Source organism: Ambystoma mexicanum, chromosome 14 (genome assembly GCF_040938575.1).
Source record: "Ambystoma mexicanum isolate Mex_15411 chromosome 14, UKY_AmexF1_1, whole genome shotgun sequence".
In the NCBI taxonomy this organism is placed as follows: domain Eukaryota; kingdom Metazoa; phylum Chordata; class Amphibia; order Caudata; family Ambystomatidae; genus Ambystoma; species Ambystoma mexicanum.
In genome coordinates, this window is record NC_090940.1 from 667,308,244 (window position 1) to 667,326,536 (window position 18,293).

Here is an 18,293-nt window from a genome sequence, read left to right on the forward strand (position 1 = left end):
TATCCTCATTCATATTGACTAAAGACATATTGACTAAAGGTCTTTGTTTTACCGCTGGGGACCATTAAATCAGTCTTTCCCAGTCCTCCACATCCTATCTCCGCTCTCTGCCTACCTGACCTGGCGTTGGTCTTCTTCATTTTCTCTTTCCGCTTCTGCCACTACTCTGTGAATGTCACATGCTGCTTATTCCTCGCCCTGCAGTGACTGTGAGCAGCTACACAGCTCTTCTTCATTCTCAAGCGCCACATACTCTCTAGTACCAGTGATTGTGAGCAGCTTGGCCACTCTTCTTCACACTCAAGCGCCACATTCTTTCTAGTACCAGTGATTGTGAGCAGCTTGGCCACTCTTCTTCACACTCAAGCGCCACATTCTTTCTAGTACCAGTGATTGTGAGCAGCTTGGCCACTCTTCTTCACACTCAAGCGCCACATTCTTTCTAGTACCAGTGACTTTGAGCAACTCGGCCACTCTTCTTCACACTCAAGCGCCACATTCTTTCTAGTACCAGTGACTGTGAGCAGCTTGGCCACTCTTCTTCACACTCAAGCGCCACATTCTTTCTAGTACCAGTGATTTTGAGCTGCTTCGCTCAAGCGCCACATTCTTTCTAGTACCAGTGATTGTGAGCAGCTTCGCTCAAGTGCCACGTTCTTTCTAATACCAGTGATTGTGAGCAGCTTCACCGCTCTTCTTCATACTCAAGGGCCACATTCTTTCTAGTACAACTGATTGTGAGCAGCTTCGCCGCTCTTCTTCATACTCAAGGGCCACATTCTTTCTAGTACAACTGATTGTGAGCAGCTTCGCCGCTCTTCTTCATACTCAAGCGCCACATTCTTTCTAGTACCAGTGATTTTGAGCAGCTTCGCTGCTATTCTTCATACTCAAGCGCCACATTCTTTCTAGTACAACTGATTGTGAACAGCTTCGCCGCTCTTCTTCATACTCAAGCGCCACATTCTTTCTAGTACCAGTGATTGTGAGCAGCTTCACAGCTATTCTTCAGACTCAAGCGCCACATTCTTTCTAGTACCAGTGATTTTGAGCAGCTTCACCGCTATTCTTCACACTCAAGCGCCACATTCTTTCTAGTACCAGTGATTTTGAGCAGCTTCGCTGCTATTCTTCATAGTCAAGCGCCACATTCTTTCTAGTACAACTGATTGTGAGCAGCTTCGCCGCTGTTCTTCATACTCAAGGGCCACATTCTTTCTAGTACCAGTGATTTTGAGCAGCTTCGCCGTTCTTCTTCATACTCAAGGGCCATATTCTTTCTAATACAACTGATTGTGAGCAGCTTCGCTGCTATTCTTCATACTCAAGCGCCACATTCTTTCTAGTACAACTGATTGTGAGCAGCTTCGCCGCTCTTCTTCATACTCAAGGGCCACATTCTTTCTAGTACAACTGATTGTGAGCAGCTTCGCCGCTCTTCTTCATACTCAAGGGCCACATTCTTTCTAGTACCAGTGATTGTGAGCAGCTTTGCCGCTCTTCTTCATACTCAAGGGCCACATTCTTTCTAGTACCAGTGATTTTGAGCAGCTTTGCCGCTCTTCTTCATACTCAAGGGCCACATTCTTTCTAGTACCAGTGATTGTGAGCAGCTTCGCCGCTCTTCTTCATACTCAAGCGCCACATTCTTTCTAGTACCAGTGATTTTGAGCAGCTTCGCCGCTCTTCTTCATACTCAAGGGCCACATTCTTTCTAGTACAACTGATTGTGAGCAGCTTCGCCGCTCTTCTTCATACTCAAGGGCCACATTCTTTCTAGTACAACTGATTGTGAGCAGCTTCGCTGCTATTCTTCATACTCAAGCGCCACATTCTTTCTAGTACGAGTGATTGTGAGCAGCTTCGCTGCTATTCTTCACACTCAAGCGCCACATTCTTTCTAGTACAACTGATTGTGACCAGCTTCACCGCTATTCTTCACACTCAAGTGCCACATTCTTTCTAGTACCAGTGATTTTGAGCAGCTTCACTGCTATTCTTCACACTCAAGCGCCACATTCTTTCTAGTACCAGTGATTTTGAGCAGCTTCGCTGCTATTCTTCATAGTCAAGCGCCACATTCTTTCTAGTACAACTGATTGTGAGCAGCTTCGCCGCTCTTCTTCATACTCAAGGGCCACATTCTTTCTAGTACAACTGATTGTGAGCAGCTTCGCCGCTATTCTTCACACTCAAGCGCCACATTCTTTCTAGTACCAGTGATTTTGAGCAGCTTCGCCGCTCTTCTTCATACTCAAGCGCCACATTCTTTCTAGTACAACTGATTGTGAGCAGCTTCGCCGCTCTTCTTCATACTCAAGGGCCACATTTGTTCTAGTACAACTGATTGTGAGCAGCTTCGCCGCTCTTCTTCATACTCAAGGGCCACATTCTTTCTAGTACAACTGATTGTGAGCAGCTTCACCGCTCTTCTTCATACTCAAGGGCCACATTCTTTCTAGTACAACTGATTGTGAGCAGCTTCGCCGCTCTTCTTCATACTCAAGGGCCACATTCTTTCTAGTACAACTGATTGTGAGCAGCTTTGCTGCTATTCTTCATACTCAAGCGCCACATTCTTTCTAGTACAACTGATTGTGAGCAGCTTCGCCGCTCTTCTTCATACTCAAGAACCACATTCTTTCTAGTACCAGTGATTGTGAGCAGCCTCACCGCTATTCTTCACACTCAAGCGCCACATTCTTTCTAGTACCAGTGATTTTGAGCAGCTTCACCGCTATTCTTCACACTCAAGCGCCACATTCTTTCTTGTACCAGTGATTTTGAGCAGCTTCGCTGCTATTCTTCATAGTCAAGCGCCACATTCTTTCTAGTACAACTGATTGTGAGCAGCTTCGCTGCTCTTCTTCATACTCAAGCACCACATTCTTTCTAGTACCAGTGATTTTGAGCAGCTTCGCTGCTATTCTTCACACTCAAGCGCCACATTCTTTCTAGTACCAGTGATTTTGAGCAGCTTCGCTGCTATTCTTCATAGTCAAGGGCCACATTCTTTCTAGTACCAGTGATTGTGAGCAGCTTCGCCGCTCTTCTTCATACTCAAGCACCACATTCTTTCTAGTACCAGTGATTTTGAGCAGCTTCGCTGCTATTCTTCACACTCAAGCGCCACATTCTTTCTAGTACCAGTGATTTTGAGCAGCTTCGCTGCTATTCTTCATAGTCAAGGGCCACATTCTTTCTAGTACCAGTGATTGTGAGCAGCTTTGCCGCTCTTCTTCATACTCAAGCGCCACATTCTTTCTAGTACCAGTGATTTTGAGCAGCTTCGCTGCTATTCTTCACACTCAAGCGCCACATTCTTTCTAGTACCAGTGATTTTGAGCAGCTTCGCTGCTATTCTTCATAGTCAAGGGCCACATTCTTTCTAGTACCAGTGATTGTGAGCAGCTTCGCCGCTCTTCTTCATACTCAAGCACCACATTCTTTCTAGTACCAGTGATTTTGAGCAGCTTCGCTGCTATTCTTCACACTCAAGCGCCACATTCTTTCTAGTACCAGTGATTTTGAGCAGCTTCGCTGCTATTCTTCATAGTCAAGGGCCACATTCTTTCTAGTACCAGTGATTGTGAGCAGCTTTGCCGCTCTTCTTCATACTCAAGCGCCACATTCTTTCTAGTACCAGTGATTTTGAGCAGCTTCGCTGCTATTCTTCATAGTCAAGGGCCACATTCTTTCCAGTACAACTGATTGTGAGCAGCTTCGCTGCTCTTCTTCATACTCAAGCACCACATTCTTTCTAGTACCAGTGATTTTGAGCAGCTTCGCTGCTATTCTTCACACTCAAGCGCCACATTCTTTCTAGTACCAGTGATTTTGAGCAGCTTTGCTGCTATTCTTCATAGTCAAGGGCCACATTCTTTCTAGTACCAGTGATTGTGAGCAGCTTCGCCGCTCTTCTTCATACTCAAGCGCCACATTCTTTCTAGTACCAGTGATTTTGAGCAGCTTCGCTGCTATTCTTCACACTCAAGCGCCACATTCTTTCTAGTACCAGTGATTTTGAGCAGCTTCGCTGCTATTCTTCACACTCAAGCGCCACATTCTTTCTAGTACCAGTGATTTTGAGCAGCTTTGCTGCTATTCTTCATAGTCAAGGGCCACATTCTTTCTAGTACCAGTGATTGTGAGCAGCTTCGCCGCTCTTCTTCATACTCAGGCGCCACATTCTTTCTAGTACCAGTGATTTTGAGCAGCTTCGCTGCTATTCTTCACACTCAAGCGCCACATTCTTTCTAGTACCAGTGATTTTGAGCAGCTTCGCTGCTATCCTTCATACTCAAGTACCACATTCTTTCTAGTACAACTGATTGTGAGCAGCTTCGCCGCTCTTCTTCATACTCAAGGGCCACATTCTTTCTAGTACAACTGATTGTGAGCAGCTTCGCTGCTCTTCTTCATACTCAAGCACCACATTCTTTCTAGTACCAGTGATTTTGAGCAGCTTCGCTGCTATTCTTCACACTCAAGCGCCACATTCTTTCTAGTACCCGTGATTGTGAGCAGCTTCACCGCTCTTCTTCATACTCAAGCACCACATTCTTTCTAGTACCAGTGATTTTGAGCAGCTTCGCCGCTATTCTTCACACTCAAGCGCCACATTCTTTCTTGTACCAGTGATTTTGAGCAGCTTCGCTGCTATTCTTCATAGTCAAGCGCCACATTCTTTCTAGTACAACTGATTGTGAGCAGCTTCGCCGCTCTTCTTCATACTCAAGGGCCACATTCTTTCTAGTACAACTGATTGTGAGCAGCTTCGCTGCTCTTCTTCATACTCAAGCGCCACATTCTCTCTAGTACCAGTGATTTTGAGCAGCTTCGCTGCTATTCTTCACACTCAAGCGCCACATTCTTTCTAGTACCAGTGATTTTGAGCAGCTTCGCTGCTATTCTCCATAGTCAAGGGCCACATTCTTTCTAGTACCAGTGATTGTGAGCAGCTTCGCCGCTCTTCTTCATACTCAAGCGCCACATTCTTTCTAGTACCAGTGATTTTGAGCAGCTTCGCTGCTATTCTTCACACTCAAGCGCCACATTCTTTCTAGTACCAGTGATTTTGAGCAGCTTCGCTGCTATTCTTCACACTCAAGCGCCACATTCTTTCTAGTACCAGTGATTTTGAGCAGCTTCGCTGCTATTCTTCATAATCAAGGGCCACATTCTTTCTAGTACCAGTGATTGTGAGCAGCTTCGCCGCTCTTCTTCATACTCAAGCGCCACATTCTTTCTAGTACCAGTGATTTTGAGCAGCTTCGCTGCTATTCTTCACACTCAAGCGCCACATTCTTTCTAGTACCAGTGATTTTGAGCAGCTTCGCTGCTATTCTTCATAGTCAAGGGCCACATTCTTTCTAGTACCAGTGATTGTGAGCTGCTTCGCCGCTCTTCTTCATACTCAAGCGCCGCATTCTTTCTAGTACCAGTGATTTTGAGCAGCTTCACCGCTATTCTTCACACTCAGGCGCCACATTCTTTCTAGTAAAACTGATTGTGAGCAGCTTCACTGCTATTCTTCATACTCAAGCGCCACATTCTTTCTAGTACAACTGATTGTGAGCAGCTTCACCGCTCTTCTTCATACTCAAGCGCCACATTCTTTCTAGTACCAGTGATTTTGAGCAGCTTCGCCGCTCTTCTTCATACTCAAGCGCCACGTTCTTTCTAGTACCAGTGATTGTGAGCAGCTTCGCCGCTCTTCTTCACACTCAAGCGCCACATTCTTTCTAGTACCAGTGATTTTGAGCAGCTTCACCGCTATTCTTCATAGTCAAGCGCCACATTCTTTCTAGTACCAGTGATTGTGAGCAGCTTCGCCGCTTTTCTTCATACTCAAGCGCCACGTTCTTTCTAGTACCAGTGATTGTGAGCAGCTTCGCCGCTCTTCTTCACACTCAAGCGCCACATTCTTTCTAGTACCAGTGATTTTGAGCAGCTTCACCGCTATTCTTCATAGTCAATCGCCACATTCTTTCTAGTACCAGCGATTGTGAGCAGCTTCGCCGCTATTCTTCATAGTCAAGCGCCACATTCTTTCTAGTACCAGTGATTGTGAGCAGCTTCGCCGCTCTTCTTCATACTCAAGCGCCGCATTCTTTCTAGTACCAGTGATTGTGAGCAGCTATGCCACGTTCCTTCTAGTACCAGTGATTCTCCTTCCTTTCACTGGCTTCCATTTGTTAAGCGCATTAAATTCAAATCCCTCTGCATAGCGCACAGAGCTCTCAAAAACCGTGGGCCCACTGTCCTCATCTCCAGAGTCCAGCATAACCTTCCACACTGAGGCTGCTTTCAGCTTGGGACTGTCTCCTCGTGATCCCCTTTTCAACAAGTGAACATCAGGACTGTCTCCATCCTCACTCTTCTGCTCTGGAATATGCTTCCTTGGGGGATCAGTTACAGCCCTGATCATCTTGTCTTTTGTAAGACCCTAAAAACCTGCCTCTTGAGTTAGTAACTGCTTCTGCCGCTTCACTCTTCCCAGGGTGGTTTTTGCCCAAAGAAACCCCTCCGGTGGTGGACGTTGCATGATATTGATGATGATAGAGGTGATGATGATGATGGTGGTGGTGGTGGTGATGATGATGATGATGATGGTGATGCTGATGGTGGTGACGATGATGGTGATGCTGATGGTGGTGATGATGGTGATGATGATGATGGTGTTGATGATGGTGATGGTGGTGGTGGTGATGATGATGGTGGTGATGAGTGTGATGCTGATGGTGGTGATGATGATGGTGATGAAGACGGTGGCGATGATGGGGATGGTGGTGGTGGTGGTGATGATGATGATGATAACGGTGGTGATGATGGTGATGATGATGATGGTGATGGTGATGATGATGGTGCTGATGGTGATGGTGATGGTGATAATGGTGGTGATGATGGTGATGATGATGATGGTGATGGTGGTGATGATGGTGATGGTGATGGTGATGATGGTGGTAATGATGATGATGGTGCTGATGATGATGGTGCTGATGGTGATGATGATGATGATGGTGGTGGTGATGGTGATGCTGATGTTGGTGATGATGATGGTGATGCTGATGGTGGTGATGATGGTGATGATGATGATGGTGTTGATGTTGATGATGATGATGGTGGTGATGAGGGTGATGCTGATGGTGGTGATGATGATGGTGATGAAAATGGTGGCGATGATGGTGATGGTGGTGGTGATGATGATGATAACGATGGTGATGATGGTGATGATGATGATGGTGATGGTGATGATGATGGTGCTGATGGTGATGGTGATGGTGATAATGGTGGTGATGATAGTGATTATGATGATGGTGGTGATGATGATGATGATAATGGTGGTGATGATGGTGATGATGATGATGGTGATGGTGGTGATGATGGTGATGATGATGGTGATGATGGTGATGATGAGGAGAATAATGTGAGGAATTTGCAGAAGATGGTCACCTATCCCTTACTGGTGCTTGCCAGCATGGTAGTGCTGTGGTTCAAATGTGGATGTCTAAACCAGGTGCTAGTGCATAGGGCCCACCGAGCCGCATTTTAGTGGCCCGATATAAGGCTGAGTAATACTGTACCCTGGCCAAGTAAGGCATGAAATGTCACATCATGGCCTTTTCCCTGTGCTCTTCCCACTCACCTCTGCCGATTTCACCCATTTTCACTTTCTCTGCCACTCTTCTCTGCAGACTGCTCCCATTTTCAGTTTCTGATTCTGTTAGTGTCCATCTTACTGTCTCTCCCACTCTTTGCTTCCCTCTTTCCCTCTCCTTTTCTCTCTCTCTCACCGATAGATACATCGTGCCCAGTATGCAGCAAGGATCGAGGGATGGCAGGTAAGGGGGTAGGAACGTTACTAGGGTACTCCCCTACTTACCCTAAGTGCAGAGATCGTATCCCACAGAATGAAAATAACTGGTCCCCATTCCCCCTTTCTTTGGATGCCGGGTGCGGGGGTATGGGGGGGTGGATTGGGGACAAGTTGAGAACCCTTTAAGATATGACCCTACCCTGCACAGATGCCGTGCGCAGAGGCACCTTCTGGGACTTTCTCCTATCAGCGCCCCCCATGTCAGGCAAAGAACGACATTGGTGTGGTGTCCACCGGGCAGGGAGGACAGAGCCTGGAATCCATGTCATGTGTGTGAGAAGCCGGCCCGAGTGTCGCCCACAGACCTCAGCCCCTGCTAAGTGGCACACACAGCCACAGGCAAGACATGTCCCCACTGACCGGGAGCTGAAGCCCCTTCATTACTTATGAATCCAATGCAATGCAGGGTGGGCTCCGACACCCCACCCTCTCTCCTCCCTACTTATGGGAGTTCCCGTGGAGGAAAGGGGACATTAGACTAGGAGTACAGAAGCCACTATGGTGAGCAAGGCTTCCTTTCTCTGTCAAGTGTTTGATGAGACGCAGAGAAGGGAAGATAACAGGTGTAGGAAGGAATCTTCAAAGTGTCCTGTGAGGTAGGGTGCCCACTCTTTAGGCCCAGATGGGGCGCCAGGGTTAGTGTTGAGCCAGCTGATGATCAGTGTATATGATTTAGAAAGACCTGCCACCCTTGGCAGCTAACATGGGCATCACCTGTCCAACCTATGCACAGCTGGGCTGCTGTGAACTTGGTGGGTGCCCTAATAGTGAGGGGCGGGGAAAGAGGTTGAATTAACTTTGACTTCCACTTCTAGGCGCTCTTCAGATATCTGCACGTGCGCAACCAAATATCTGAACATGCGCAGTTTGCATAGGGAGTTCCAGGATGATGGGTTTACTTGCCCGGTGTCAAAAAAGGTCCAACGCCCAAATATTTTGCCAGCAAATGGTTTCCTAAGGGTATCACTACATATTATCCCCACCAAAAATATCGCTGTATATATGGTCGTCTGGAACGGCCATAAGAGACATTTTTGGGGGGATACTTTGGGGTTTTTTGTGAGTGGGGATTGTGGGGGGAGTCCCCCGCTCCTTTAAAAATAATGCAGGGGTTGCAGGGGTGTCACCCACAGTTTCCATGCCTTAATATCGCTGCAAAAATATGCAGATAATTTTGTATGGCGAAATTTTTGCGGGGATATTAACACATGGAACCTTCCTAAGATGTTGGAGATCAGAATAAAGAGTGGTTGCACTTAGAGAGCCTTAGATACCTTCTGGCGAGACAGGCAAGGTCATTGGTTCCATCACTGTCTTACTGAGGGCAGATATTCTGGCTTTTGGATAGAACACTGCACCAAGACCATCACCTGGAAGGTGAAAGGTGCCCTCTATCAGCGCTATAGTGCTTGTAGGCATGAATACTTAGGTCTGCTATGACACCCCTGCACTTGAGAAGCAACCAACTCTTTAACCAAGGTTCGCCAGGGGGCGTGGCCTGGAGCTGATGGCATGCAGCGGCTGATCCGCTGAGCTCCGGCCGAGACGCCGTTTCCTGATCCTTTTTCTCAGGCATACGAGAAGCAACAACCCGCTGAAAAGAACGCAGTTGTGGGGGTAGCGGTTCCCTCCAAGAATCTCTCGAAGGGTTGATTATCGGACCCCCTGGACAGAAGTGGTGGGCCCGGAATACGCTCCCTCCCCCGCCGGGCCCGGCTCCAAGATGGCGGCCTGAACAGCTTGGCGGGGTCCCCGTGTGGAGCACACACACTTCCGCGCTCCCGGGCCTGTGCACCAGTCGGGATCGGAGAGGAGGCGTCAACTGGCGACACCCGACCGAGGCAGGCGCCGGAACCCCGAGCTCTCGCCCTGCTCCCCCTCCACCGCAGAGATCGGTTCCGGCTGGCATTACGCGCCGACGAGGGAACACGCGAGGGTCCCCGAGCTTGCGGACCCCCGCACCACGACCAGACAGCGAGCGCTCGGACGGAGGAGCACACAGAAGAACGAGCCGACGCTGCCAGCCTCTGGACCCCTGGAGCCATCCCAGATCCTGGTCGAGACTGCGGAGTGAACACGGGATGCAGGAGCCTGGCGAACAAGGTGCGTGCAGCCGTAAGACACCCGCTAGCGGGACCCCCGGTTCCACCCTCCCTTGTCGCCGCCTGTGCCCACCTCCTAGGCTGGAGCATCTCCACTGCTGTGCCCCACGCGCCCCAACGCCTATACGCCTGTGACCGGAGTGCAAACGCAGTGGGGGCAGCGATAGCGAGAGCCTGGATAAGCTGGTGGAGGCCCGGAGTACTCACGTCACTGGCGGCCAGCGCCCCAGATTTCTCCCAATTACACTCATCGAACACTCTGGGTATGCTCTACTCGAGAACCTCCCTTCTGGACACATAAGTGGCCCCAAACTTTTTACTCCGGCGGTTGCACAGATCTCGAACTTTAGCCCACCTGCTCCTGCTCCCCCAAAATGGCCGCCAAAAACAAAACTAAAGCTGCCACCATGGATTCCTTTGTTTCAACTAGGGCTAAGACCCCCACCCAAGCCAAGACTAGCCCCACCGAAAACACTCGGCCGACTGAGGCGGTGGCCAGTGACAACCACTCCCAAATCCTCAATGCTATTGCCTCATTGAAGACCCATATCGACTCCAAGATCGATGAGTTTAAGATAGATATACAACTCATCAGACAGGATGCTCGCAACTTGGCGGAGAGGGTGACGACCTTAGAGAACACGGCAGAGGAAACATCCGGGACCTCCGCAGCCCTATAGTCCGAAGTCTCGAACCTGAAAAGGAAGGTCGCAATCCTCGAGGAAACGGCTGAAGAGGCCGAAGGTCGGGCCAGGCGGGGAAATATCAGGATCCTGGGAATCCCAGAGGGGAACGAAGGCTCGAATACCACATCCTACGTCGAAACCCTGCTGATACAGGACATTGGAGCCGGCAAGCTGTCACAGGGGTTCGCGGTCGAAAGGGCCCACAGGTCCCTCCAGAAACGGCCGCCCCCCGGCTCACACCCACGACCAATAATAGCCAAGATATTAAATTTTCAAGACAGGGAAATCATATTGAGACACTCCAGGGAAACAGGTCCTATTGAACGAGGAGACTCCAAGATCTCCATATACCCAGACTACACTCAGAAGGTGCAGAGGGATAGGAATTCATTCGTCCCGATCAAGGCTAGGCTTCGCCAACTGAACTTCAAATACAGGTTGCTCTACCCGTCCCACCTAAGAGTCATCTACAACGGCCGAGTGGTATTCCTCGACAACCCGGAGGCAGCCAACATGTGGCTAGAAGATAATAACCTTGCTGAAGGCAAGGATGCTCCACGGAAGGAAGACTAAACCCCATAGACCTTTTCACGGCGCCTGCACGCGGCCATAAAGCGTGCATGAAACGCACATTGCCGGACCCCAGAAGGTAATCCAGTCAACAGTTTGCCATAGGAAACGGCCCTCGCTCGGCCCTGCCGCCTCGCACCAGCCCCACCCCCAGCGAAAAAAAAAAATCTGGCCAGTTCTTCGCCCGACCCGACTCGCGCCCGATCCCCGGATGGGTTCTGATGGCTCGAGTGCACCTGAGCACCGCGACAGTGTTGTAGTCGCTGGGTGCACCAGTTTGAGTGATGTTACCAGTTTCGTTAGTTTCACAGTCTTCGTTTCACTAATGCCAGTAAGACACAAGATGGACACAGGTGATAAACCAAGTGATTGCGAACCAGATGCCGCCACCATGCAGCCCGCTATCCGCGGCCTGACACCACACCAGGCCACAGGGATTGTATCTCATCCCAAATCCAGAACACTGAACCAATGGCGTCACATCTTACCGTGATGACGTGGAACGTGAGGGGAATGGGCTCGTACCTCAGAAGGAATCGCATTCAATCCTACCTCAGAAGAAAGAAAATCTCGATTGCGATGTTACAAGAGACCCATCTCACGGAGGACGCAATGTCCAGGCTAGCAGACCGATGGGAAGGGACTTTGTGTGGGTCCCCATACTCCAAATATGCGAGAGGCGTACTAATATGGGTGAACCCGAACGTGCCCTTCCAGCTACAGGGGTGTGAATCCGACAAGGCAGGAAGATTCGTGATAATGTGGGGCCCCATAGAACAGACGCCGATTTGCCTGGCCAACACATACTTCCCACAGCACGGAATCCCGTCATACCTCAGCGTATTAAATGCCAAGTTGGCACACCATCGTGGCCGTACCTTCATATGGGGTGGAGACTTCAATTGCGTCATGGACACAGTCATGGACAGATCCCTTCCTCCCCCCCAATCAAGCAACCCCGCAACTCGCACCCTGACGGAAAAAATCAACCAACTTAACCTGGTGGACATCTGGAGGACACAACACGCAGCTGACAGGATCTACTCACACTACTCAGCCCCCCATGGAGTCCACACAAGAATTGATTACTTGTTCATAGACAGGGAACAGGTCCCGTTGGCAATAGCTTCTGAGTACTTGGGGAGATCTATCTCTGACCACTCCCCGCTGAGCATGCAATGGCAGCTAAGGGGACCCAGACCTCCGATTCCCTTGTGGAGGATGCCCACCGCGACACTAGACGACCCGGAGTTCAGAGAAGATCTTGCTGACAGATTGGAGGATTATGTAGAAATCAACAAAGGATCGGTGTCCACCTGGAGCACACTCTGGGAAGCCATGAAGGTGGTTACCAGGGGAGAAATCATATCCAGAGCTGGCGGCATCCGCAGACAGTTAAAGGCGACCCTGGAGACACATGAAGCAGAGATCACCCGCATGGAAGCCACCTCAGACATTTCTCCAGAGGTCGAAGGGAAACTGAAAGTAGCCCGTGAAAATTGTCAGAAATCCTGGGATAGACTGGAGAAATTTGACTTTGCAACATACACCACTAGATCCCACAAAGGGTCAGACAAACCGGGCAGACTGCTGGCCTGGCTGTGTAGGCGTGAACACCCCAAACACCTGCCCACGGAGATAAGGGATGATGAAGGAGTATCTCACAAGACGCAAATGGGGATCAACGAGGCATTCGCTAAATTCTACTCAAAACTGTACGCCCATGAAGCCCAGAAACCCACCGAGTCATTAATAGAAACTTTGGAAGAGATAGGCCTACCCCGAATATCCAGCGAGCAGAGAGACGAACTGGAGCTGGAGATTTCTCCTGAAGATGTTAGGGAGGCTATCAGGTCGCTCGCCACCAACAAGGCCCCTGGCAGTGATGGCCTCCCGCCGGAATTTTACAAAACATATGAATCTATTCTCACTGCCATCCTACACGAAGTTTACCTGGAGGCCTATGCGAATGGGATCTTGCCCAATACTATGAAAGAGACTATAATCATCCCCATGCTTAAGCCGCACAAACCACCCACTGATTGTGACTCCTATCAACCTCTGGCTATGCTAAACTATGACAGCAAGATCCTCACCTCGATATTGGCCAGCAGACTTGCTAGAGTGATGGGGTCCATAATCCACGAAGATCAGAATGGATTTGTTCCCGGACGTAACACCACAGCTAATCTGAGGAGGCTACAGCACATCATGGCCGAAACCTACGAGTCCGATGAAGACCTAGCGATACTGTCACTCGACGCCATCAAGGCCTTCGACTCCATCTATTGGGAGTGGCTTGTGGAGGTCTTGAGGAATTTTGGTTTTGGCAAAGGATTCATTAGATGGATCCAGGTACTCTGCAACTCCCCGACGGCCAGGTCAAGATAGGCAGAACACTGTCGGAATCCTGTGAAATACAGAGGGGCACGAGGCAGGGATGCCCACTCTCGCCCATGCTATACATACTGGGTCTAGAACCGCTCGCCATATACTTCCGACAACAATTCTTCGATGCTGGCATTAAGGTGGGCAACGTCTACAACATAATATCGCTATATGCAGATGACGTCCTTCTCTACCCAAGGAATCCCGAGGTCAATGCACCGACTGCACTGGAGGTACTTGATAACTTTGCGAAATACTCTGGAATACAGTTCAGCAGACACAAATCCTCTGCATTCCCCCTAGCCAGATTGCGAGACACCCCAGCAAACGACCTCCCGCCCATAGGGATAAAGTGGCAACTAGACAAGTTCCGGTACCTAGGAATTAATGTGGGCCACACTCCGCAGCTCACACATGAGCACAACACTGAAGTCGCAGTCACCAATCTCCGAAGATCTATAAAATTCTGGTCCAAGCTCCCACTAGCGATGGTGGGAAGAGCGGCGATCACCAAAATGATAATTCTCCCCAGATTCCTATACTTCTTCGTGAACATTTCCCACTATGTCCCGCCGCACTTCTTCAGGAAACTAGAGGCAATCATCGGGGACTTTTTGTGGGGCCCCCATAGGCACAGACTGTCACTGGCCACGTTAACTCTGCCACATAAAGAGGGAGGAATAAAACTCCCAGACCTACAGCTCTACTACCTCGCCGCTCAGCTCAGCCACATCACGAAATGGTTATCGGATGAACCAACGACCGAATTAGGGCTACTGAAACAATACCACACCAACCTAATCCCTAAAGAAACTCTGTGGCACCCTCTCCGGCAACCCTTGGACATCCCCCTAATCGTTGAGCTCGGCAGGAAGATATGGGCCAGGACCTGTTACATAAGGAAGGTGAAGCACCCGTACTCTCCTGACAACCCTATAGTGGTGGATGTGTGCAAAACGAGGGCAGACCTCTCTGTAGCTAGGAGATGGGAAGAAGCTGGCATATACACGTGGGGGGACTTGTTCGGAGAAGAGGGATTCAGGGACTTCGAGTCGCTACAGGACATTGAAGGACTCTCCAGGGGCCAATTTCTCTGGTACCACAGGCTCAAACAGGCCGCCAAGAAGCAGTGGAACAGCTGGCCAGAGGAACCCACCCCAGACCCGCTGCTGCAGGAACTGCATGACCTCTCGGATGGTTGGAGACCAATCTCCAGGCTTTACAACAAGCTCATCGATAGACCTAATCCCAAAGGATTGACACTGAAGGCGAGATGGGAAGCAGACCTTGAAACACCACTCACCGACAAGGAATGGGAGAGAGCACTAATACACCCCAAGAAGGTGTCAAGAAACTCCAGATTTGGCCAAATACAGCTGAACGTCCTTCACCGAACTTACATGACTCCCCAAAGGGTTGCTTCATTCAACAAGAGGGTCTCACCGGCATGCCCATGGTGCGGGAACGACAAGGCGGATATGATCCACATGTTCTGGACTTGTACGAGGGCGATGTCACTCTGGTCCAAAGCCAAACAGTTTTGCAAGGACGCTGGAATGGAAAGATACGACTGGACACCCGGAGAATGTCTACTTGGGACCTATCCCAGACCAAGTAAGCTCAAACATATTGTGAAGTTGATGGACCTTTCTTGCATATTAGTAAAAAGAACCATAGCAATGGCCTGGAAGACGCCTGCCGGTCCCAGGTACGAACGGTGGCTACGTGAGCTGGAAAGATGGGCAGCTGCCGAAACCAGAGCCTGGCAAGAAGGAACCATAACCAGTGGGGACGCCACAAGCGGCACCTTGGACTCCTGGAAGGCCCTCCTGAGGGACATGCGCTTCAACGCAGACCATAAGCCTCCCTGAGAACCCATAACGCTTTGTAGTATTGTCCTTTTGCACCACCACAGAGTCGATGCCCCCTGAAACTGTTTTCCCCTCACTTCCCGAATAATCAGTATTTTGTTAATCACAAGCCATCTCGGACTCTAAATATACCATCACACGAAGACTGTTGTTTTTGTTGTTGCTCTTTTTATTTATTTTTCTTTTTTTTTTTTTTTTTTGTTATAGTTCGTAAAGTTTGTATTCATTAATTCCTGTTTCAAAACCAATAAAATACTTTAAAAAAAAAAAAATCAAGGTTCGCCAGAGAGGCACCTGCCTTTGATGGCAAGTAGCAGAATATGAGCCCAGAGGAGCCCCACTTCACCTTGGAGTCCTCTAAGCTGGTTGCATCTGCCTGCCCTGACAGGATGAGAGCAGGTGCAGCCGAGGAATCTGAGCAGTGCTGGGTCCACCCCTGACAGCATGAGAGCAGGTGCAGCCAAGGAATCTGATCAGTGCAGCGGTCCAGGGTCCACCCCTTGGAGTATGAGAGCCGGTGCAGCCGAGCAATCTGAGCAGTGCATGGTCCACCCCTGACAGCATGAGAGCAGGTGCAGCCGAAAGAATCTGAGCAGTGAGGGTCCACCCCTGACAGCATGAGAGCAGGTGCAGCCGAAAGAATCTGAGCAGTGCCGGGTCCACCTCTGACAGCATGAGAGCAGGTGCAGCCGAAAGAACCTGAGCAGTGCAGGGTCCACCTCTGACAGCATGAGAGCAGGTGCAGCCAAAGGAATTTGAGCACTGCAGGGTCCACCTCTGACAGCACGAGAGCAGGTGCAGCCGAGGAATCTGAGCAGTGCAGGGTCCACCCCTGACAGCATGAGAGCAGGTGCAGCCGAAAGAATCTGAGCAGTGAGGGTCCACCCCTGACAGCATGAGAGCAGGTGCAGCCAAGGAATCTGATCAGTGCAGCGGTCCAGGGACCACCCCTTGGAGTATGAGAGCCGGTGCAGCCGAGCAATCTGAGCAGTGCATGGTCCACCCCTGACAGCATGAGAGCAGGTGCAGCCGAAAGAATCTGAGCAGTGAGGGTCCACCCCTGACAGCATGAGAGCAGGTGCAGCCGAAAGAATCTGAGCAGTGCCGGGTCCACCTCTGACAGCATGAGAGCAGGTGCAGCCGAAGGAACCTGAGCAGTGCAGGGTCCACCTCTGACAGCATGAGAGCAGGTGCAGCCGAAGGAATTTGAGCACTGCAGGGTCCACCTCTGACAGCACGAGAGCAGGTGCAGCCGAGGAATCTGAGCAGTGCCGGGTGCACCCCTGACAGCATGAGAGCAGGTGCAGCTGAGGAATCTGAGCAGGGCAGGCTCCACCCCTGATAGCATGAGAGCAGTTTCAGCTGAGGAATCTGAGCCGTGAAGGGTCCCCCGCCTCAAGGCACCGCATTCTGCCAATCTGCCATGACTAATGTTCTGGCTGGTCCACAGGGAAACAGGTAAGTCATTAGTAGGGCAGTACTCCTTGACCTTGTGATTGGTTTGATCTTTAATGGGTAAGTGAAGTAGTGCCAATCACAGCATTGCAATAGGGTCACTCCCTGTTAGGCTGATATACCGGTCCGATAGCACAGCGAGTAAAGCGCTCGCTTTGACATCTGTGCTGAGCCTGCTGATGCAGGTTCGAATCCCGGCAGGGCCAAACTCAGCCTTTCATCCTTCCGAGGTCGATAAATGAGCACCACACACCATGGGTAATAAGCACTGCTCAGATGCCTGAGGGTTCATAGTGCTATATAAATGCAAAATTATTAGGCTGCCGGACAGAGGTCAGCATTCGGAACCGCCCCTGCAAAGCTCCACTAACCCTTCGCCATCACCTGGCTGGTCCTTGCCCTGATCTAGTGTAACCTGCTTCACCTGGCGTTTAAGTGTGTCTGACATGAAGTCATGCCTGCACTCTACACCCCTCTCATGCCTTTATTTCTGTGTTGGTAGATTCAAAAGCTTGCCTCGAGTCTGGAGCCACACTACAGTCAGTCGCTATTGGACAGCGCAGCCAGTCTTGACGCATCGCCAACTGCGAGCCCATCAGCAAAACGCAAGACACTGGTCCAGTCCAAGTGGAAGATGTCTGCGAAGAAGGCCCTGCTCTTGTGGGTGAAAGAACAGTGCACTGAGTGAGTACTTTTACATGTTCCCTCTTCTATTTAAAATGCAATGGGTTAATAAGTGTGTGCACGTGCACAGTGTAGATGCGTAAATCCTGCTCAGCCTGCGACTTATTGGGGGCCGGGCAAGCGGATTAATTGGCTGTTCTCGTGTGTGAGCACTTCTGCTGTGTTCTGTGCACTGTAGCCTAGATTACTTGTGGGCACGGGTATGCATTTAACTGGATAATGTTGTGAATCTGACAGGTTATAGATTTAGAGCGCTGCACTCTGCACTCACCTACAGCAGCGTAGACCTCCATGCACTGCCCAGCTGTTAGGAAAGATTTCTTTTTTGGCAACTTTCCCTCCATATTGCTATGGAATTTCAAACTGTTTTCCTTTGCTTTTGAACCTGTCCTGACTTTTTACAGTGAAGTGAAGCCTTCAGCATCACTCCCCTGGCCTTTTGCCCATTGCTATGGGGAAGTAATCATTTCTTCAGACTATCAGTCCTGGGAAGCTAGGTTTCCCTTTTGTCTTTTTACCTTTTTGGTAACCTTTTAACAGTGCACACATTGTCTTACCTGCATTGGGGATACTTTTGTATCACACTAGTCCTTTGGTTACTTTTATAGGTGCCTAAAGACAAGATGGTGGCAGCAAACATATTTTTACTATTTGTGTG

The 18,293-nt window shown here is 49.8% G+C and overlaps 1 protein-coding gene across 8 annotated transcripts in view; it reads left to right on the forward strand.

Annotated features, from left to right (window-relative positions):
* Positions 1-18,293, forward strand: part of SYNE2 (spectrin repeat containing nuclear envelope protein 2) — a 1,840,150-nt gene that overhangs the window by 236,331 nt on the left and 1,585,526 nt on the right. For all 8 annotated transcript variants that reach the window (XM_069638223.1, XM_069638224.1, XM_069638227.1 and 5 more), the window contains exon 7: positions 17,454-17,635. In XM_069638223.1, coding sequence (XP_069494324.1) covers positions 17,454-17,635 — 182 coding nt within the window. The remainder of the gene's footprint in view (positions 1-17,453; positions 17,636-18,293) is intronic.